This window comes from Takifugu rubripes, chromosome 11 (genome assembly GCF_901000725.2).
Source record: "Takifugu rubripes chromosome 11, fTakRub1.2, whole genome shotgun sequence".
Lineage (NCBI taxonomy): Eukaryota > Metazoa > Chordata > Actinopteri > Tetraodontiformes > Tetraodontidae > Takifugu > Takifugu rubripes.
The window spans coordinates 10,108,610-10,126,752 of NC_042295.1; the positions used below are offsets into that span (position 1 = coordinate 10,108,610).

The 18,143-nt window shown below is 43.1% G+C and overlaps 3 protein-coding genes across 3 annotated transcripts; all 3 read left to right on the top strand.

Moving 5' to 3' along the window:
- The first annotated feature begins 133 nt into the window (after positions 1-133).
- LOC101074459 (extracellular calcium-sensing receptor) lies at positions 134-4,371 on the top strand. The gene is made up of 9 exons (XM_029843460.1): positions 134-549; positions 711-1,005; positions 1,531-1,617; positions 1,761-2,030; positions 2,107-2,310; positions 2,390-2,647; positions 2,834-3,061; positions 3,135-3,258; positions 3,328-4,371. Exons 1-9 carry the CDS (start codon positions 320-322, stop codon positions 4,236-4,238), a joined length of 2,607 nt encoding a protein of 868 aa, XP_029699320.1. The 5' UTR covers positions 134-319; the 3' UTR covers positions 4,239-4,371.
- Positions 4,002-13,623, top strand: LOC115251398 (extracellular calcium-sensing receptor-like). Its single transcript, XM_029843450.1, has 19 exons — positions 4,002-4,086; positions 4,859-4,995; positions 5,157-5,451; positions 5,977-6,063; positions 6,208-6,477; positions 6,554-6,757; positions 6,837-7,094; positions 7,281-7,508; positions 7,582-7,705; positions 7,775-8,533; positions 9,355-9,436; positions 9,598-9,892; positions 10,422-10,508; positions 10,651-10,920; positions 10,997-11,200; positions 11,275-11,532; positions 11,719-11,946; positions 12,020-12,143; positions 12,213-13,623. The coding sequence occupies exons 2-19, from the start codon at positions 4,886-4,888 to the stop codon at positions 13,121-13,123; spliced, it is 4,794 nt and encodes a 1,597-aa protein (XP_029699310.1). The 5' UTR covers positions 4,002-4,086; positions 4,859-4,885; the 3' UTR covers positions 13,124-13,623.
- On the top strand, positions 13,621-17,617 carry LOC101073500 (extracellular calcium-sensing receptor). The gene is given in 9 exon segments (XM_029844146.1): positions 13,621-13,874; positions 14,036-14,330; positions 14,877-14,963; positions 15,108-15,377; positions 15,454-15,657; positions 15,736-15,993; positions 16,180-16,407; positions 16,481-16,604; positions 16,674-17,617. Coding segments are annotated over 9 exon segments (2,640 nt in total). The 5' UTR covers positions 13,621-13,644.
- Positions 17,618-18,143: the final 526 nt, after the last annotated feature.

Below are 18,143 nucleotides of genomic sequence, written 5' to 3' on the forward strand. Positions count from 1 at the left end.
AAAGCAACAAACTCATATTCTACAAGTTTTGATGGATTTCCTGGCATTAATAATACTTAAAATTAGATTAGATTAAATAAAATAAAATAAGGAAGGGAAATGCAGACATTATATTTACCAATCCTATGAACTATCCAAATCTTGCATAACCTTAAACAAGGTCTAGATGACAAAAGTAAAATGTATGAAGTGAACGAATCTGACGTCATCGGTCACACCTTCATGGGTGGTGTCATCAGACATGGTGAAGACACAACTCTGCATATAAAATATGCAGTAGAGATGAAGAGAACCTGAGGTGGAGGAAGGAGGAAGAGTGATGGCTGACATCACTGGCACATTGGGCCTCTTCTTCACCCTCATCACATTGTTTGTCTCCTCTTCCACCTCCTTCAATGCTCCGATTTGCAAGCTATGGAGGAAATTTCAGTTTAATGAGATGCACGAACCGGGCGATGTGCTTCTAGGCGGGCTGTTTCAAGTTCATTACGGCTCTGTTTTTCCTGAGTGGACATTTACATCTGAACCACATCAGCCTGTCTGCACTGGGTAAGTTTCATACACACCACAAACAATGATTCAAGCTCAGATTGGTCCTGGAAGAAAAATGTCAATTAAATGTTTGTGATGGGTGAATCCATCCATAAAGGGTGTATCTGGAGCCAGTTTCACCAGGTTCTTATTAATGGTTTTGGTATTTTGCATGTCAGGTTTGACATTCTAGGCTTCCGTCACGCTATGACCATGGCCTTCGCTGTTCAGGAGATAAACAAGAACCCTGACCTGCTTCCTAATCTGACTCTGGGATACCGTCTTTATGACAACTGCGGAGCCCTTGTGGTTGGATTCAGTGGAGCGTTAGCACTGGCAAGTGGTCAGGAGGAGGCGTTTGCTCTTCAGGGAGGCTGTGCTGGGAGCCCACCGGTCCTGGGGATCGTGGGTGATTCACTCTCTACGTTCACTATTGCTTCTGCCAGTGTGTTAGGCTTGTACAAAATACCTATGGTCAGTGATTGGTGGCACTAAAGTTTGTGTTTTGTATGTGAATTATAAACTTTCATCATTTGAATAATATTGTAAAACACTGGAAGAAATGCGAATGGTTATGTAGAGAAATGGATGTCATCTGCTGAAGACATATAAATAATTATTACAATAATTTGATCAAGTTCAAAAATGACCCCTTTCTCAAATGAAAAATTCTTTTTTACCAAACAAAAACTGCAAAATGAAATTAAATCTTAGTTAAATTTAGTGTAAAAGTGATACTCACGCTTCGGATCAGAGTACAGAGACAGCTAATCTTTGGAGAAAATCTAAGTGCACTGAGATTTCAAACTTTTGTTTAAACATTCAAATGTCTTTTTTTTTCTTTTCTTTTCTGTTTTTAAAAATGTCGATCTCTCTTACACAGTTAAATCTGTTAAAATATAAGAATTTCATGTTCATGCTGAGTCCTCATGAAATCTCTAATGCTCTAAAACACATTTTAAACATTTGGGCTTGTGCTGATTAATTTCTTATTTTTAGGTGAGTTTTTTTGCTACATGTTCCTGTCTGACCAATCGTCAGCGTTTTCCGTCCTTTTTTAGAACCATCCCGAGCGATGCTTTCCAGGTAAAATAATCCTTTCAAGCTGAGAATCTATAAAGATTAAAAAAAAACTCTCCACCCTCAAATTCAAACAAATATTACTTAGTATCAGATTACAAACTGTGGGAACTAAAACACTCAATTGTCTGGACTGATCCCCCATTCAGGTACGTGCAATGATCCAGATCCTGAAACACTTTGGATGGACTTGGGTGGGACTGCTGGTCAGTGATGACGATTATGGGCTCCATGTGGCCCGTTCGTTCCAGTCTGACCTGGCCCAGTCAGGGCAAGGTTGTCTGGCCTACTTGGAGGTTTTGCCCTGGGACGGTGATCTGAGTGAAAACAGGAGGATTGTGCACGTGATAAAGGAATCAACGGCTCGCGTGCTGATGATGTTTGCACATGAGTTCCACATGATTCATCTCATGGACGAGGTTTGATGTGCACAGAAAAAACTGCAGTGAACACGCTAAAGAATGCTATTTCTGGTATTAATAATGATATGTACAGGTGGTGAGACAGAAGGTGACAGGCCTACAGTGGTTAGCAAGTGAAGCTATGACTGCAGCGGCCGTCCTTCAGACGCCGGACATCATGCCGTACCTGAATGGCATGCTGGGCATCGCCATCCGTCGAGGTGAAATAACAGGTCTCAGAGATTTCCTCCTACGAATACGGCCTGGCCAGATTAGCAACAACACTAGTTATAATATGGTAATTATTTCTTACCATTTTAACTCCCAGAGGAACTGTTAATTCCAAAAATAAATGATATAATTTATTCTTTTTTCAGGTTCAACAGTTTTGGGAATACTCATTCCAGTGTAAATTTGGTGCGTCAGGTTCAGCAGAAGCCTGCACAGGAGATGAAAATATCCAGCAGGTGGACGCTGAGTTTTTGGACGTGTCTAACCTCAGACCAGAGTATAACATTTACAAAGCTGTGTACGCTTTAGCGTACGCGCTTGATGACATGCTGCAGTGTGAGCCAGGGAGGGGGCCGTTCAGTGGAGGCAACTGCGCGGATATTCACAAACTGGAGCCCTGGCAGGTGAGACCTGACACTGGAAAATAACAAGCGCTTCCCCTTTTAGTGTGAGCCTTTGAAATTTAGATTCACCCAGTGGTCCCTCAGACCTGATTACTGTCAACCTCCATCAGCTGTTCAAATTGGAGCAACAGGGTCCAGAATTAGGATTCGACCTAATAAGCCTGATGTGGTATTGTGCATTTGCAGTTCGTGCATTATCTACAACATGTCAATTTCACCACAACGTTTGGCGATCAAGTATCATTTGATGAAAATGGGGACGTCCTACCCATCTATGACATCGTCAACTGGCAGTGGCTCCCTAATGGAAGAACTCAGGTTCAGAATGTGGGTGAGGTCAAGAGGTCACCGTCCAGAGGTGAAGAACTCCAGATCCATGAAGACAAGATCTTCTGGAACTTTGAATCTAATAAGGTTATTCTTGTGTGCTCCTGTTATCTGTTAGAAGAAATGCGTAAAAATCAAATGCTGATTTTTCCTCCTGCAGCCCCCACAGTCAGTGTGCAGTGAAAGCTGTCCTCCTGGAACCCGCATGTCCAGGAAGAAAGGACAACCTGTCTGCTGCTTTGACTGTCTTCCTTGTTCTGAGGGGGAAATCAGCAACACAACAGGTTGGTGTTTGATTTCAAACACTATTTTGGAAACATTAATCTCAAAGCTGCGTCCATGTTTTGCTTCAGACTCCATGGAGTGCACCAGTTGTCCTGAGGACTTCTGGTCCAGCCCCCAGCGGGACCACTGCGTTCCCAAGAAAACTGAGTTCCTCTCCTACCATGAACCTCTGGGTATCTGTCTGACAGCCGCCTCCTTGTTGGGAACAGTGATCAGCGCGGTTGTGTTGGGCATCTTCATCCATCATCGCAGTACACCTGTAGTACGGGCCAACAATTCCGAGCTCAGCTTCCTGCTCCTGGTGTCCCTTAAGCTGTGTTTCCTCTGTTCTCTGCTGTTCATTGGTCGTCCCAGGCTGTGGACGTGCCAGCTGAGACACGCAGCATTCGGGATCAGCTTTGTGCTCTGTGTCTCGTGCATCCTGGTGAAAACCATGGTGGTCCTGGCTGTCTTCAGGGCCTCCAAGCCAGGAGGGGGCGCCACTCTGAAGTGGTTTGGTGCCGTGCAGCAGAGAGGAACAGTTCTGGGTCTCACATCTGTTCAAGCAGCAATTTGCACTACATGGCTCGTTTCTTATTCACCAGAACCACATAAAAACACTCAATACTACAACTACAAGATAGTGTATGAGTGTGTTGTCGGATCTCCGATTGGGTTTGCAGTATTAATGGGTTATATTGGATTACTGGCTGTGCTTAGCTTCCAACTAGCCTTTTTGGCAAGGAATCTCCCAGACAATTTTAACGAGGCCAAACTCATCACTTTCAGCATGTTGATCTTTTGTGCAGTGTGGGTGGCCTTTGTTCCTGCTTACATCAACTCTCCTGGTAAATATGCAGATGCTGTTGAAGTCTTTGCTATCCTAGCTTCTAGTTTTGGACTTTTGGTAGCACTCTTTGGTCCCAAATGCTATATAATACTTCTGAGACCGGAAAGGAACACAAAGAAAGCCATCATGGACCGTGATACTAGAAAATGATATATTTTAAATGATCCTGTCGTGTTTTAGCTGTACCATCAGAAACATCATATTTGTCTTTTAAAACCAACTGAAATTGCAGTTCTTGTATTAGTCTGTCAAAACCACCTCCCTGTCATCTACTAATATAAGTACTAGTTAAATAAAGTTGGGGGAAAAGCTTTTATTTATTTATCTGTGTATTTGTTTATGCATTCATAACAAAGCAACAAACTCATATTCTACAAGTTTTGATGGATTTCCTGGCATTATTAATACTTAAAATTAGATTAGATTAAATAAAATAAAATAAGGAAGGGAAATGCAGACATTATATTTACCAATCCTATGAACTATCCAAATCTTGCATAACCTCAAATTAAACAAGGTCTAGATGACAAAAGTAACATGTATGAAGTGAAACGAATCTGACGTCATCGGTCACACCTTGATGGGTGGTGTCATCAGACATGGTGAAGACACAACTCTGCATATAAAATATGCAGTAGAGATGAAGAGAACCTGAGGTGGAGGAAGGAGGAAGAGTGATGGCTGACATCACTGGCACATTGGGCCTCTTCTTCACCCTCATCACATTGTTTGTCTCCTCTTCCACCTCCTTCAATGCTCCGACTTGCAAGCTATGGAGGAAATTTCAGCTTAATGAGATGCACGAACCGGGCGATGTGCTTCTAGGCGGGCTGTTTGAAGTTCATTACAGCTCTGTTTTTCCCAAGTGGACATTTACATCTGAACCACATCAGCCTGTCTGCACTGGGTAAGTTTCATGCACACCACAAACAATGATTCAAGCTCAAATTGGTCCTGGGAGAAAAATGTCAATTAAATGCTTGTGATGGGTGAATCCATACATAAAGGGTGTATCTGTAGCCAGTTTCACCAGGTTCTTATTAATGGTTTTGGTATTTTGCATGTCAGGTTTGACATTCTAGGCTTCCGTCAAGCTATGACCATGGCCTTCGCTGTTCAGGAGATAAACAAGAACCCTGACCTGCTTCCTAATCTGACTCTGGGATACCGTCTTTATGACAACTGCGGAGCCCTTGTGGTTGGATTCAGTGGAGCGTTAGCACTGGCAAGTGGTCAGGAGGAGGTGATTGATCTTCAGGGAGGCTGTGCTGGGAGCCCACCGGTCCTGGGGATCGTGGGTGATTCACTCTCTACGTTCACTATTGCTTCTGCCAGTGTGTTAGGCTTGTACAGAAAACCTATGGTCAGTGATTGGTGGCACTAAAGTTTGTGTTTTGTATGTGAATTATAAACTTTCATCATTTGAATAATATTGTAAAACACTGGAAGAAATGCGAATGGTTATGTAGAGAAATGGATGTCATCTGCTGAAGACATATAAATAATTATTACAAAAATTTGATCAAGTTCAAAAATGACCCCTTTCTCAAATGAAAAATATTTTTTTACCAAACAAAAACTGCAAAATGAACTTAAATCTTAGTTAAATTTAGTGTAAAAGTGATCATCACGCTTCGGATCAGAGTACAGAGACAGCTAATCTTTGGAGAAAATCTAAGTGCACTGAGATTTCAAACTTTTGTTTAAACATTCAAATGTCTTTTTTTTTCTTTTCTTTTCTGTTTTTAAAAATGTCGATCTCTCTTACACAGTTAAATCTGTTAAAATATAAGAATTTCATGTTCATGCTGAGTCCTCATGAAATCTCTAATGCTCTAAAACACATTTTAAACATTTGGGCTTGTGCTGATTAATTTCTTATTTTTAGGTGAGTTTTTTTGCTACATGTTCCTGTCTGACCAATCGTCAGCGCTTTCCGTCCTTTTTTAGAACCATCCCGAGTGATGCTTTCCAGGTAAAATATTCCTTTCAAGCTGAGAATCTATAAAGATAAAAAAAAAAACTATCCACCCTCAAATTCAAAGAAATATTACTTAGTATCAGACTACAAACTGTGGGAACTAAAACACTCAATTGTCTGGACTGATCCCACATTCAGGTACGTGCAATGATCCAGATCCTGAAACACTTTGGATGGACTTGGGTGGGACTGCTGGTCAGTGATGACGATTATGGGCTCCATGTGGCCCGTTCGTTCCAGTCTGACCTGGCCCAGTCAGGGCAAGGTTGTCTGGCCTACTTGGAGGTTTTGCCCTGGGACGGTGATCTGAGTGAAAACAGGAGGATTGTACACGTGATAAAGGAATCAACGGCTCGCGTGCTGATGATGTTTGCACATGAGTTCCACATGATTCATCTCATGGAGGAGGTTTGATGTGCACAGAAAAAACTGCAGTGAACACGCTAAAGAATGCTATTTCTGATATTAATAATGATATGTACAGGTGGTGAGACAGGAGGTGACAGGCCTACAGTGGTTAGCAAGTGAAGCTATGACTGCAGCGGCCGTCCTTCAGACGCCCGACTTCATGCCGTACCTGAATGGCACGCTGGGCATCGCCATCCGTCGAGGTGAAATAACAGGTCTCAGAGATTTCCTCCTACGAATACGGCCTGGCCAGAGTAGCAACAACACTAGTTATGATATGGTAATTATTTCTTACTATTTTAAATCCCAGAGGAACTGGTAATTCCAAAAATAAATGATATAATTTAATCTTTTTTCAGGTTCAACAGTTTTGGGAATACTCATTCCAGTGTAAATTTGGTGCGTCAGGTTCAGCAGAAGCCTGCACAGGAGATGAAAATATCCAGCAGGTGGACGCTGAGTTTTTGGACGTGTCTAACCTCAGACCAGAGTATAACATTTACAAAGCTGTGTACGCTTTAGCGTACGCGCTTGATGACATGCTGCAGTGTGAGCCAGGGAGGGGGCCGTTCAGTGGAGGCAGCTGCGCGGATATTCACAAACTGGAGCCCTGGCAGGTGAGACCTGACACTGGAAAATAACAAGCGCTTCCCCTTTTAGTGTGAGCCTTTGAAATTTAGATTCACCCAGTGGTCCCTCAGACCTGATTACTGTCAACCTCCATCAGCTGTTCAAATTGGAGCAACAGGGTCCAGAATTAGGATTCGACCTAATAAGCCTGATGTGGTATTGTGCATTTGCAGTTCGTGCATTATCTACAACATGTCAATTTCACCACAACGTTTGGCGATCAAGTATCATTTGATGAAAATGGGGACGTCCTACCCATCTATGACATCGTCAACTGGCAGTGGCTCCCTAATGGAAGAACTGAGGTTCAGAATGTGGGTGAGGTCAAGAGGTCACCGTCCAGAGGTGAAGAACTCCAGATCCATGAAGACAAGATCTTCTGGAACTTTGAATCTAATAAGGTTGTTCTTGTGTGCTCCTGTTATCTGTTAGAAAAAATGCATGAAAATCAGATGCTGATTTTTCCTCCTGCAGCCCCCACAGTCAGTGTGCAGTGAAAGCTGTCCTCCTGGAACCCGCATGTCCAGGAAGAAAGGACAACCTGTCTGCTGCTTTGACTGTCTTCCTTGTTCTGAGGGGGAAATCAGCAACACAACAGGTTGGTGTTTGATTTCAAACACTATTTTGGGCACATTAATCTCAAAGCTGCGTCCATGTTTTGCTTCAGACTCCATGGAGTGCACCAGTTGTCCTGAGGACTTCTGGTCCAGCCCCCAGCGGGACCACTGCGTTCCCAAGAAAACGGAGTTCCTCTCCTACCATGAACCTCTGGGTGTCTGTCTGACAGCCGCCTCCTTGTTGGGAACAGTGATCAGCGCGGTTGTGTTGGGCATCTTCATCCATCATCGCAGTACACCTGTAGTACGGGCCAACAATTCCGAGCTCAGCTTCCTGCTCCTGGTGTCCCTTAAGCTGTGTTTCCTCTGTTCTCTGCTGTTCATCGGTCGTCCCAGGCTGTGGACGTGCCAGCTGAGACACGCAGCATTCGGGATCAGCTTTGTGCTCTGTGTCTCGTGCATCCTGGTGAAAACCATGGTGGTCCTGGCTGTCTTCAGGGCCTCCAAGCCAGGAGGGGGCGCCACTCTGAAGTGGTTTGGTGCCATGCAGCAGAGAGGAACAGTTCTGGGTCTCACATTTGTTCAAGCAGCAATTTGCACTGCATGGCTTGTTTCTTATTCACCAGAACCACATAAAAACACTCAATACTACAACTACAAGATAGTGTATGAGTGTGTTGTCGGGTCTCCGATTGGGTTTTCAGTATTAATGGGTTACATTGGATTACTGGCTGTGCTTAGCTTCCAACTAGCCTTTTTGGCAAGGAATCTCCCAGACAATTTTAACGAGGCCAAACTCATCACTTTCAGCATGTTGATCTTTTGTGCAGTGTGGGTGGCCTTTGTTCCTGCTTACATCAACTCTCCTGGTAAATATGCAGATGCTGTTGAAGTCTTTGCTATCCTAGCTTCTAGTTTTGGACTTCTGGTAGCACTCTTTGGTCCCAAATGCTATATAATACTTCTGAGACCGGAAAGGAACACAAAGAAAGCCATCATGGACCGTGATACGAGAAAATGATATATTTTAAAAGATCCTGTCGTGTTTTAGCTGTACCATCAGAAACATCATATTTGTCTTTTAAAACCAACTGAAATTGCAGTTCTTGTATTAGTCTGTCAAAACCACCTCCCTATCATGTACTAATATAAGTACTAGTTAAATAAAGTTGGGGGAAAAGCTTTTATTTATTTATCTGTGTATTTGTTTATGCATTCATAACGAAGCAACAAACTCATAATCTACAAGTTTTGATGGATTTCCTGATATTATTAATACTTAAAATTAGATTAGATTAAATCAAATCAAATAAGGAAGGGAAATGCAGACATTATATTTACCAATCCTATGAACTATCCAAATCTTGCATAACCTCGAATTAAACAAGGTCTAGATGACAAAAGTAAAACGTATGAAGTCAACGAATCTGACGTCATCGGTCACACCTTGATGGGTGGTGTCATCAGACATGGACACAGCTCTGCATATAAAATATGCAGTAGAGATTAAGAGAACCTGAGGTGGAGGAAGGAGGAAGAGTGATGGCTGACATCACTGGCACATTGGGCCTCTTCTTCACCCTCATCACATTGTTTGTCTCCTCTTCCACCTCCTTCAATGCTCCGATTTGCAAGCTATGGAGGAAATTTCAGCTTAATGAGATGCACGAACCGGGCGATGTGCTTCTAGGCGGGCTGTTTGAAGTTCATTACGGCTCTGTTTTTCCTGAGTGGACATTTACATCTGAACCACATCAGCCTGTCTGCACTGGGTAAGTTTCATACACACCACAAACAATGATTCAAGCTCAAATTGGTCCTGGAAGAAAAATGTCAATTAAATGCTTGTGATGGGTGAATCCATCCATAAAGGGTGTATCTGGAGCCAGTTTCACCAGGTTCTTGTTAATGGTTTTGGTATTTTGCATGTCAGGTTTGACATTCTAGGCTTCCGTCAAGCTATGACCATGGCTTTCGCTGTTCAGGAGATAAACAAGAACCCTGACCTGCTTCCTAATCTGACTCTGGGATACCGTCTTTATGACAACTGCGGAGCCCTTGTGGTTGGATTCAGTGGAGCGTTAGCGCTGGCAAGTGGTCAGGAGGAGGCGTTTGCTCTTCAGGGAGGCTGTGCTGGGAGCCCACCGGTCCTGGGGATCGTGGGTGATTCACTCTCTACGTTCACTATTGCTTCTGCCAGTGTGTTAGGCTTGTACAAAATACCCATGGTCAGTGACTGGTGGCACTAAAGTTTGTGTTTTGTATGTGAATTATAAACTTTCATCTTTTGAATAATATTGTAAAACACTGGAAGAATTGTGATTGGTTATGTAGAGAAGTGGATGTCATCTGCTGAAGACATATCAATAATTATTAAATTAATTTGATCAAGTTCATAAATTACCCCTTTCTCAAATGAAAAATTCTTTTTTACCAAACAAAAACTGCAAAATGAACTTAAATCTTAGTTAAATTTAGTGTAAAAGTGATCATCACGCTTCGGTTCAGAGTATATATGCAGACAGCTAATCTTTGGAGAAAATCTAAGTGCACTGAGATTTAAAATTTTTGTTTAAACATTCAAATGTCTTTTTTTTCTTCTTTTCTGTTTTTAAAAACGTCGATCTCTCTTACACAGTTAAATCTGTTAAAATATAAGAACAATTTCATGTTCATGCTGAGTCCTCATGAAATCTCTAATGCTCTAAAACACATTTTAAACATTTGGGCTTGTGCTGATTAATTTCCTATTTTTAGGTAAGCTATTTTGCTACATGTTCCTGTCTGACCAATCGTCAGCGCTTTCCGTCCTTTTTTAGAACCATCCCGAACGATGCTTTCCAGGTAAAATATTCCTTTCAAGCTGAGAATCTATAAAGATAAAAAAAACTATCCACCCTCAAATTTAAAACAAATATTACTTAGTATCAGACTACAAACTGTGGTAACTAAAACACTCAATTGTCTGGACTGATCCCACATTCAGGTACGTGCAATGATCCAGATCCTGAAACACTTTGGATGGACTTGGGTGGGACTGCTGGTCAGTGATGACGATTATGGGCTCCATGTGGCCCGTTCGTTCCAGTCTGACCTGGCCCAGTCAGGGCACGGTTGTCTGGCCTACTTGGAGGTTTTGCCCTGGGACGGTGATCTGAGTGAAAACAGGAGGATTGTGCACGTGATAAAGGAATCAACGGCTCGCGTGCTGATGGTGTTTGCACATGAGTTCCACATGATTCATCTCATGGAGGAGGTTTGATGTGCACAGAAAAAACTGCAGTGAACACGCTAAAGAATGCTATTTCTGGTATTAATAATGATATGTACAGGTGGTGAGACAGAAGGTGACAGGCCTTCAGTGGTTAGCAAGTGAAGCTTGGACTGCAGCGGCCGTCCTTCAGACGCCGGACATCATGCCGTACCAGAATGGCACGCTGGGCATCGCCATCCGTCGAGGTGAAATAATAGGTCTCAGAGATTTTCTCCTACGAATACGGCCTGGCCAGAGTAGCAACAACACTAGTTATGATATGGTAATATTTCTTACTATTTTAACTCCCAGACTGTTAATTCCAAAATAAAATGATATAATTTAATCTTTTTTCAGGTTCAACAGTTTTGGGAATACTCATTCCAGTGTAAATTTGGTGCGTCAGGTTCAGCAGAAGCCTGCACAGGAGATGAAAATATCCAGCAGGTGGACGCTGAGTTTTTGGACGTGTCTAACCTCAGACCAGAGTATAACATTTACAAAGCTGTGTACGCTTTGGCGCACGCGCTTGATGACATGCTGCAGTGTGAGCCAGGGAGGGGGCCGTTCAGTGGAGGCAGCTGCGTGGATATTCACAAACTGGAGCCCTGGCAGGTGAGACCTGACACTGGAAAATAACAAGCGCTTCCCCTTTTAGTGTGAGCCTTTGAAATTTAGATTCACCCAGTAGTCCCTCAGACCTGATTACTGTCAACCTCCATTAGCTGTTCAAATTAGAGCAACAGGGTCCAGAATTAGGATTCGACCTAATAAGCCTGATGTGGTATTGTGCATTTGCAGTTCGTGCATTATCTACAACATGTCAATTTCACCACAACGTTCGGCGATCAAGTATCATTTGATGAAAATGGGGACGTCCTACCCATCTATGACATCGTCAACTGGCAGTGGCTCCCTAATGGAAGAACTGAGGTTCAGAATGTGGGTGAGGTCAAGAGGTCACCGTCCAGAGGTGAAGAACTCCAGATCCATGAAGACAAGATCTTCTGGAACTTTGAATCTAATAAGGTTATTCTTGTGTGCTCCTGTTATCTGTTAGAAAAAATGCATGAAAATCAGATGCTGATTTTTCCTCCTGCAGCCCCCACACTCAGTGTGCAGTGAAAGCTGTCCTCCTGGAACCCGCATGTCCAGGAAGAAAGGACAACCTGTCTGCTGCTTTGACTGTCTTCCTTGTTCTGAGGGGGAAATCAGCAACACAACAGGTTGGTGTTTGATTTCAAACACTATTTTGGGCACATTAATCTCAAAGCTGCGTCCATGTTTTGCTTCAGACTCCATGGAGTGCACCAGTTGTCCTGAGGACTTCTGGTCCAGCCCCCAGCGGGACCACTGCGTTCCCAAGAAAACTGAGTTCCTCTCCTACCATGAACCTCTGGGTATCTGTCTGACAGCCGCCTCCTTGTTGGGAACAGTGATCAGCGCGGTTGTGTTGGGCATCTTCATCCATCATCGCAGTACACCTGTAGTACGGGCCAACAATTCCGAGCTCAGCTTCCTGCTCCTGGTGTCCCTTAAGCTGTGTTTCCTCTGTTCTCTGCTGTTCATCGGTCGTCCCAGGCTGTGGACGTGCCAGCTGAGACACGCAGCATTCGGGATCAGCTTTGTGCTCTGTGTCTCGTGCATCCTGGTGAAAACCATGGTGGTCCTGGCTGTCTTCAAGGCCTCCAAGCCAGGAGGGGGCACCACTCTGAAGTGGTTTGGTGCCGTGCAGCAGAGAGGAACAGTTCTGGGTCTCACATCTGTTCAAGCAGCAATTTGCACAGCATGGCTTGTTTCTTATTCACCAGAACCACATAAAAACACTCAATACTACAACTACAAGATAGTGTATGAGTGTGTTGTCGGGTCTCCGATTGGGTTTTCAGTATTAATGGGTTATATTGGATTACTGGCTGTGCTTAGCTTCCAACTAGCCTTTTTGGCAAGGAATCTCCCAGACAATTTTAACGAGGCCAAACTCATCACTTTCAGCATGTTGATCTTTTGTGCAGTGTGGGTGGCCTTTGTTCCTGCTTACATCAACTCTCCTGGTAAATATGCAGATGCTGTTGAAGTCTTTGCTATCCTAGCTTCTAGTTTTGGACTTCTGGTAGCACTCTTTGGTCCCAAATGCTATATAATACTTCTTAGACCAGAAAGGAACACAAAGAAAGCCATCATGGACCGTGATACGAGAAAATGATATATTTTAAATGATCCTGTCGTGTTTTAACTGTACCATCAGAAACATCATATTTGTCTTTTAAAACCAACTGAAATTGCAGTTCTTATATTAGTCTCTCAAAACCACCTCCCTGTCATCTACTAATATAAGTACTAGTTAAATAAAGTTGGGGGAAAAGCTTTTATTTATTTATCTGTGTATTTGTTTATGCATTCATAACGAAGCAACAAACTCATAATCTACAAGTTTTGATGGATTTCCTGATATTATTAATACTTAAAATTAGATTAGATTAAATCAAATCAAATAAGGAAGGGAAATGCAGACATTATATTTACCAATCCTATGAACTATCCAAATCTTGCATAACCTCAAATTAAACAAGGTCTAGATGACAAAAGTAAAATGTATGAAGTCAACGAATCTGACGTCATCGGTCACACCTTGATGGGTGGTGTCATCAGACATGGACACAACTCTGCATATAAAATATGCAGTAGAGATGAAGAGAACCTGAGGTGGAGGAAGGAGGAAGAGTGATGGCTGACATCACTGGCACATTGGGCCTCTTCTTCACCCTCATCACATTGTTTGTCTCCTCTTCCACCTCCTTCAATGCTCCGACTTGCAAGCTATGGAGGAAATTTCAGTTTAATGAGATGCACGAACCGGGCGATGTGCTTCTAGGCGGGCTGTTTCAAGTTCACTACAGCTCTGTTTTCCCCGAGTGGACGTTTACATCTGAACCACATCAGCCTGTCTGCACTGGGTAAGTTTCATACACACCACAAACAATGATTCAAGCTCAGATTGGTCCTGGGAGAAAAATGTCAATTAAATGCTTGTGATGGGTGAATCCATACATAAAGGGTGTATCTGGAGCCAGTTTCACCAGGTTCTTGTTAATGGTTTTGGTATTTTGCATGTCAGGTTTGACATTCTAGGCTTCCGTCACGCTATGACCATGGCCTTCGCTGTTCAGGAGATAAACAAGAACCCTGACCTGCTTCCTAATCTGACTCTGGGATACCATCTTTATGACAACTGCGGAGCCCTTGTGGTTGGATTCAGTGGAGCGTTAGCGCTGGCAAGTGGTCAGGAGGAGGCGTTTGCTCTTCAGGGAGGCTGTGCTGGGAGCCCACCGGTCCTGGGGATCGTGGGTGATTCACTCTCTACGTTCACTATTGCTTCTGCCAGTGTGTTAGGCTTGTACAAAATACCTATGGTCAGTGATTGGTGGCACTAAAGGTTGTGTTTTGTATGTGAATTATAAACTTTTATCATTTGAATAATGTTGTAAAACACTGGAAGAAATGTGATTGGTTATGTAGAGAAATCGATGTCATCTGCTGAAGGCATATACATAATTATTACAATAATTTGATCAATTTCATAAATTAACCCTTTTTCAAATGAAAAAGTTTTTTTACCCAACAAAAACTGCAAAAAGAACTTAAATCTTACTTAAAATTTAGTGTAAAAGTGATCCTCGTGCTTCAGATCAGAGTACAGACAGAGACAGCTAATCTTTGGAGAAAATCTAAGTGCACTGAGATTTCAAACTTTTGTTTTTGTTGCAATTAAACATTCAAATGTGTTTTGTTTTCTTTTCTTCTTTTCTGTTTTTAAAAATGTCGATCTCTCTTACACAGTTACATCTGTTAAAATATAAGAACAATTTCATGTTCATGCTGAGTCCTCCGAAAATCTTTAGTGCTCTAAAACACATTTTAAACATTTGGGCTTGTACTGATTAATTTCTTATTTTTAGGTAAGCTATTTTGCTACTTGTTCCTGTCTGACCAATCGTCAGCGTTTTCCGTCCTTTTTTAGAACCATCCCGAGCGATGCTTTCCAGGTAAAATATTCCTTTCAAGCTGAGAATCTATAAAGATAAAAAAAAAAACTCCCCACCCTCAAATTAAAACAAATATTACTTAGTATCAGACTCCAAACTGTGTAAACTAAAACACTCAATTGTCTGGACTGATCCCCCATTAAGGTACGTGCAATGATCCAGATCCTGAAACACTTTGGATGGACTTGGGTGGGACTGCTGGTCAGTGATGACGATTATGGGCTCCATGTGGCCCGTTCGTTCCAGTCTGACCTGGCCCAGTCAGGGCAAGGTTGTCTGGCCTACTTGGAGGTTTTGCCCTGGGACGGTGATCTGAGTGAAAACAGGAGGATTGTGCACGTGATAAAGGAATCAACGGCTCGCGTGCTGATGGTGTTTGCACACGAGTCCCACATGATTAATCTCATGGAGGAGGTTTGATGTGCACAGAAAAAACTGCAGTGAACACGCTAAAGAATGCTATTTCTGGTATTAATAATGATATGTACAGGTGGTGAGACAGAAGGTGACAGGCCTTCAGTGGTTAGCAAGTGAAGCTTGGACTGGAACGACCCTCCTCCAGACGCCGGACTTCATGCCGTACCTGAATGGCACGCTGGGCATCGCCATCCGTCGAGGTGAAATAACAGGTCTCAGAGATTTCCTCCTACGAATACGGCCTGGCCAGAGTAGCAACAACACTAGTTATAATATGGTAATATTTCTTACTATTTTAACTCCCAGAGGAACTGTTAATTCCAAAAATAAATGATATAATTTATTCTTTTTTCAGGTTCAACAGTTTTGGGAATACTCATTCCAGTGTAAATTTGGTGCGTCAGGTTCAGCAGAAGCCTGCACAGGAGATGAAAATATCCAGCAGGTGGACGCTGAGTTTTTGGACATGTCTAACCTCAGACCAGAGTATAACATTTACAAAGCTGTGTACGCTTTGGCGTACGCGCTTGATGACATGCTGCAGTGTGAGCCAGGGAGGGGGCCGTTCAGTGGAGGCAGCTGCGCGGATATTCACAAACTGGAGCCCTGGCAGGTGAGACCTGACACTGGAAAATAACAAGCGCTTCCCCTTTTAGTGTGAGCCTTTGAAATTTAGATTCACCCAGTGGTCCCTCAGACCTGATTACTGTCAACCTCCATCAGCTGTTCAAATTAGAGCAACAGGGTCCAGAATTAGGATTCGACCTAATAAGCCTGATGTGGTATTGTGCATTTGCAGTTCGTGCATTATCTACAACATGTCAATTTCACCACAACGTTTGGCGATCAAGTATCATTTGATGAAAATGGGGACGTCCTACCCATCTATGACATCCTCAACTGGCAGTGGCTCCCTGATGGAAGAACTCAGGTTCAGAATGTGGGTGAGGTCAAGAGGTCACCGTCCAGAGGTGAAGAACTCCAGATCCATGAAGACAAGATCTTCTGGAACTTTGAATCTAATAAGGTTATTCTTGTGTGCTCCTGTTATCTGTTAAAAGAAATGCATGAAAATCAGATGTTGATTTTTCCTCCTGCAGCCCCCACACTCAGTGTGCAGTGAAAGCTGTCCTCCTGGAACCCGCATGTCCAGGAAGAAAGGACAACCTGTCTGCTGCTTTGACTGTCTTCTTTGTTCTGAGGGGAAAATCAGCAACACAACAGGTTGGTATTTGATTTCAAACACTATTTTGGGCACATTAATCTCAAAGCTGCGTCCATGTTTTGCTTCAGACTCCATGGAGTGCACCAGTTGTCCTGAGGACTTCTGGTCCAGCCCCCAGCGGGACCACTGCGTTCCCAAGAAAACTGAGTTCCTCTCCTACCATGAACCTCTGGGTATCTGTCTGACAGCCGCCTCCTTGTTGGGAACAGTGATCAGCGTGGTTGTGTTGGGCATCTTCATCCATCATCGCAGTACACCTGTAGTACGGGCCAACAATTCCGAGCTCAGCTTCCTGCTCCTGGTGTCCCTTAAGCTGTGTTTCCTCTGTTCTCTGCTGTTCATTGGTCGTCCCAGGCTGTGGACGTGCCAGCTGAGACACGCAGCATTCGGGATCAGCTTTGTGCTCTGTGTCTCGTGCATCCTGGTGAAAACCATGGTGGTCCTGGCTGTCTTCAGGGCCTCCAAGCCAGGAGGGGGCGCCACTCTGAAGTGGTTTGGTGCCGTGCAGCAGAGAGGAACAGTTCTGGGCCTTACTTCAATCCAGGCAGCAATCTGCTTTGCCTGGCTATTGTCGTCTTCACCAAAGCCACATAAAAACATTCAGTACCACAAAGACAAGATCGTTTTTGAGTGTGTCGTTGGGTCCACAGTGGGTTTCGCTGTATTGCTCAGTTACATCGGTTTACTGGCCATCCTCAGTTTCCTGTTAGCATTTCTTGCACGGAATCTTCCCGACAACTTCAATGAGGCCAAACTCATCACTTTCAGCATGCTGATCTTTTGTGCTGTGTGGGTGGCCTTTGTCCCAGCTTACATCAACTCACCGGGCAAATATGCAGATGCCGTCGAGGTCTTTGCTATCCTCACCTCCAGTTTTGGCCTCTTGGTGGCGCTGTTTGGACCAAAATGTTATATAATCCTGTTTCGTCCTGAGAGGAACACAAAAAGAGCAATAATGGCCCGTTGAAATCAGAACCAGCACTTCCAAATCACAATAACAAACACTCATTGAAGCATCAACAGCAAAAGTACAAATGCAAAAAAAATACAATTAAAATTAAAGCAATTCACCCCCTAGTGGTTAAAGATTGCACTGCATTACACGTTTTCCCCATTTCCCCACCTTTCCATGTCACATTAACAATGTGCACTGCTGCATGTATTCCAACATCCACGGGGTAAGATAAGACCATATAAGACAGAATCTCAGTCTTCATTTTTGAATGTCATCAATAACTGATTCTTCTATTTCTCCACACTTTCTGTTTTGCTTCTCTTCCCTTCTCACTGTATTTCTTGTGCTGTTATGTTAAACTTTATTATGATGATCAATGAGGGCAGTTGAGCTGTATAATATGCTCACTCTTGTTTTATTGTGGTAAATAAATTTATATTTAAATCTGCCACATGCTTTTGGTCAGTAAAGGTTTGTGAACGTTTTTTTTGTCCTGCAATATAGAAAAAATAATATGTAATAAAGATTTCAAGGGTCAAACAGAAAGGTATGACTCCATCTATCTGTGTGGAATAGAAAAATA

Bases quoted from the DNA above. Each gene is read 5' to 3' on its own strand.
- LOC115251398 (XM_029843450.1), top strand. From the start codon at position 4,886: ATGCACGAACCGGGCGATGTGCTTCTAGGCGGGCTGTTTGAAGTTCAT. The intron at 4,996-5,156 runs GTAAGTTTCATG...TTTGCATGTCAG, and splicing joins CATCAGCCTGTCTGCACTGG to GTTTGACATTCTAGGCTTCC. The intron at 6,064-6,207 runs GTAAAATATTCC...TCCCACATTCAG, and splicing joins TCCCGAGTGATGCTTTCCAG to GTACGTGCAATGATCCAGAT.
- LOC101074459 (XM_029843460.1), top strand. From the start codon at position 320: ATGGCTGACATCACTGGCACATTGGGCCTCTTCTTCACCCTCATCACA. The intron at 550-710 runs GTAAGTTTCATA...TTTGCATGTCAG, and splicing joins CATCAGCCTGTCTGCACTGG to GTTTGACATTCTAGGCTTCC. The intron at 2,648-2,833 runs GTGAGACCTGAC...GTGCATTTGCAG, and splicing joins ACAAACTGGAGCCCTGGCAG to TTCGTGCATTATCTACAACA.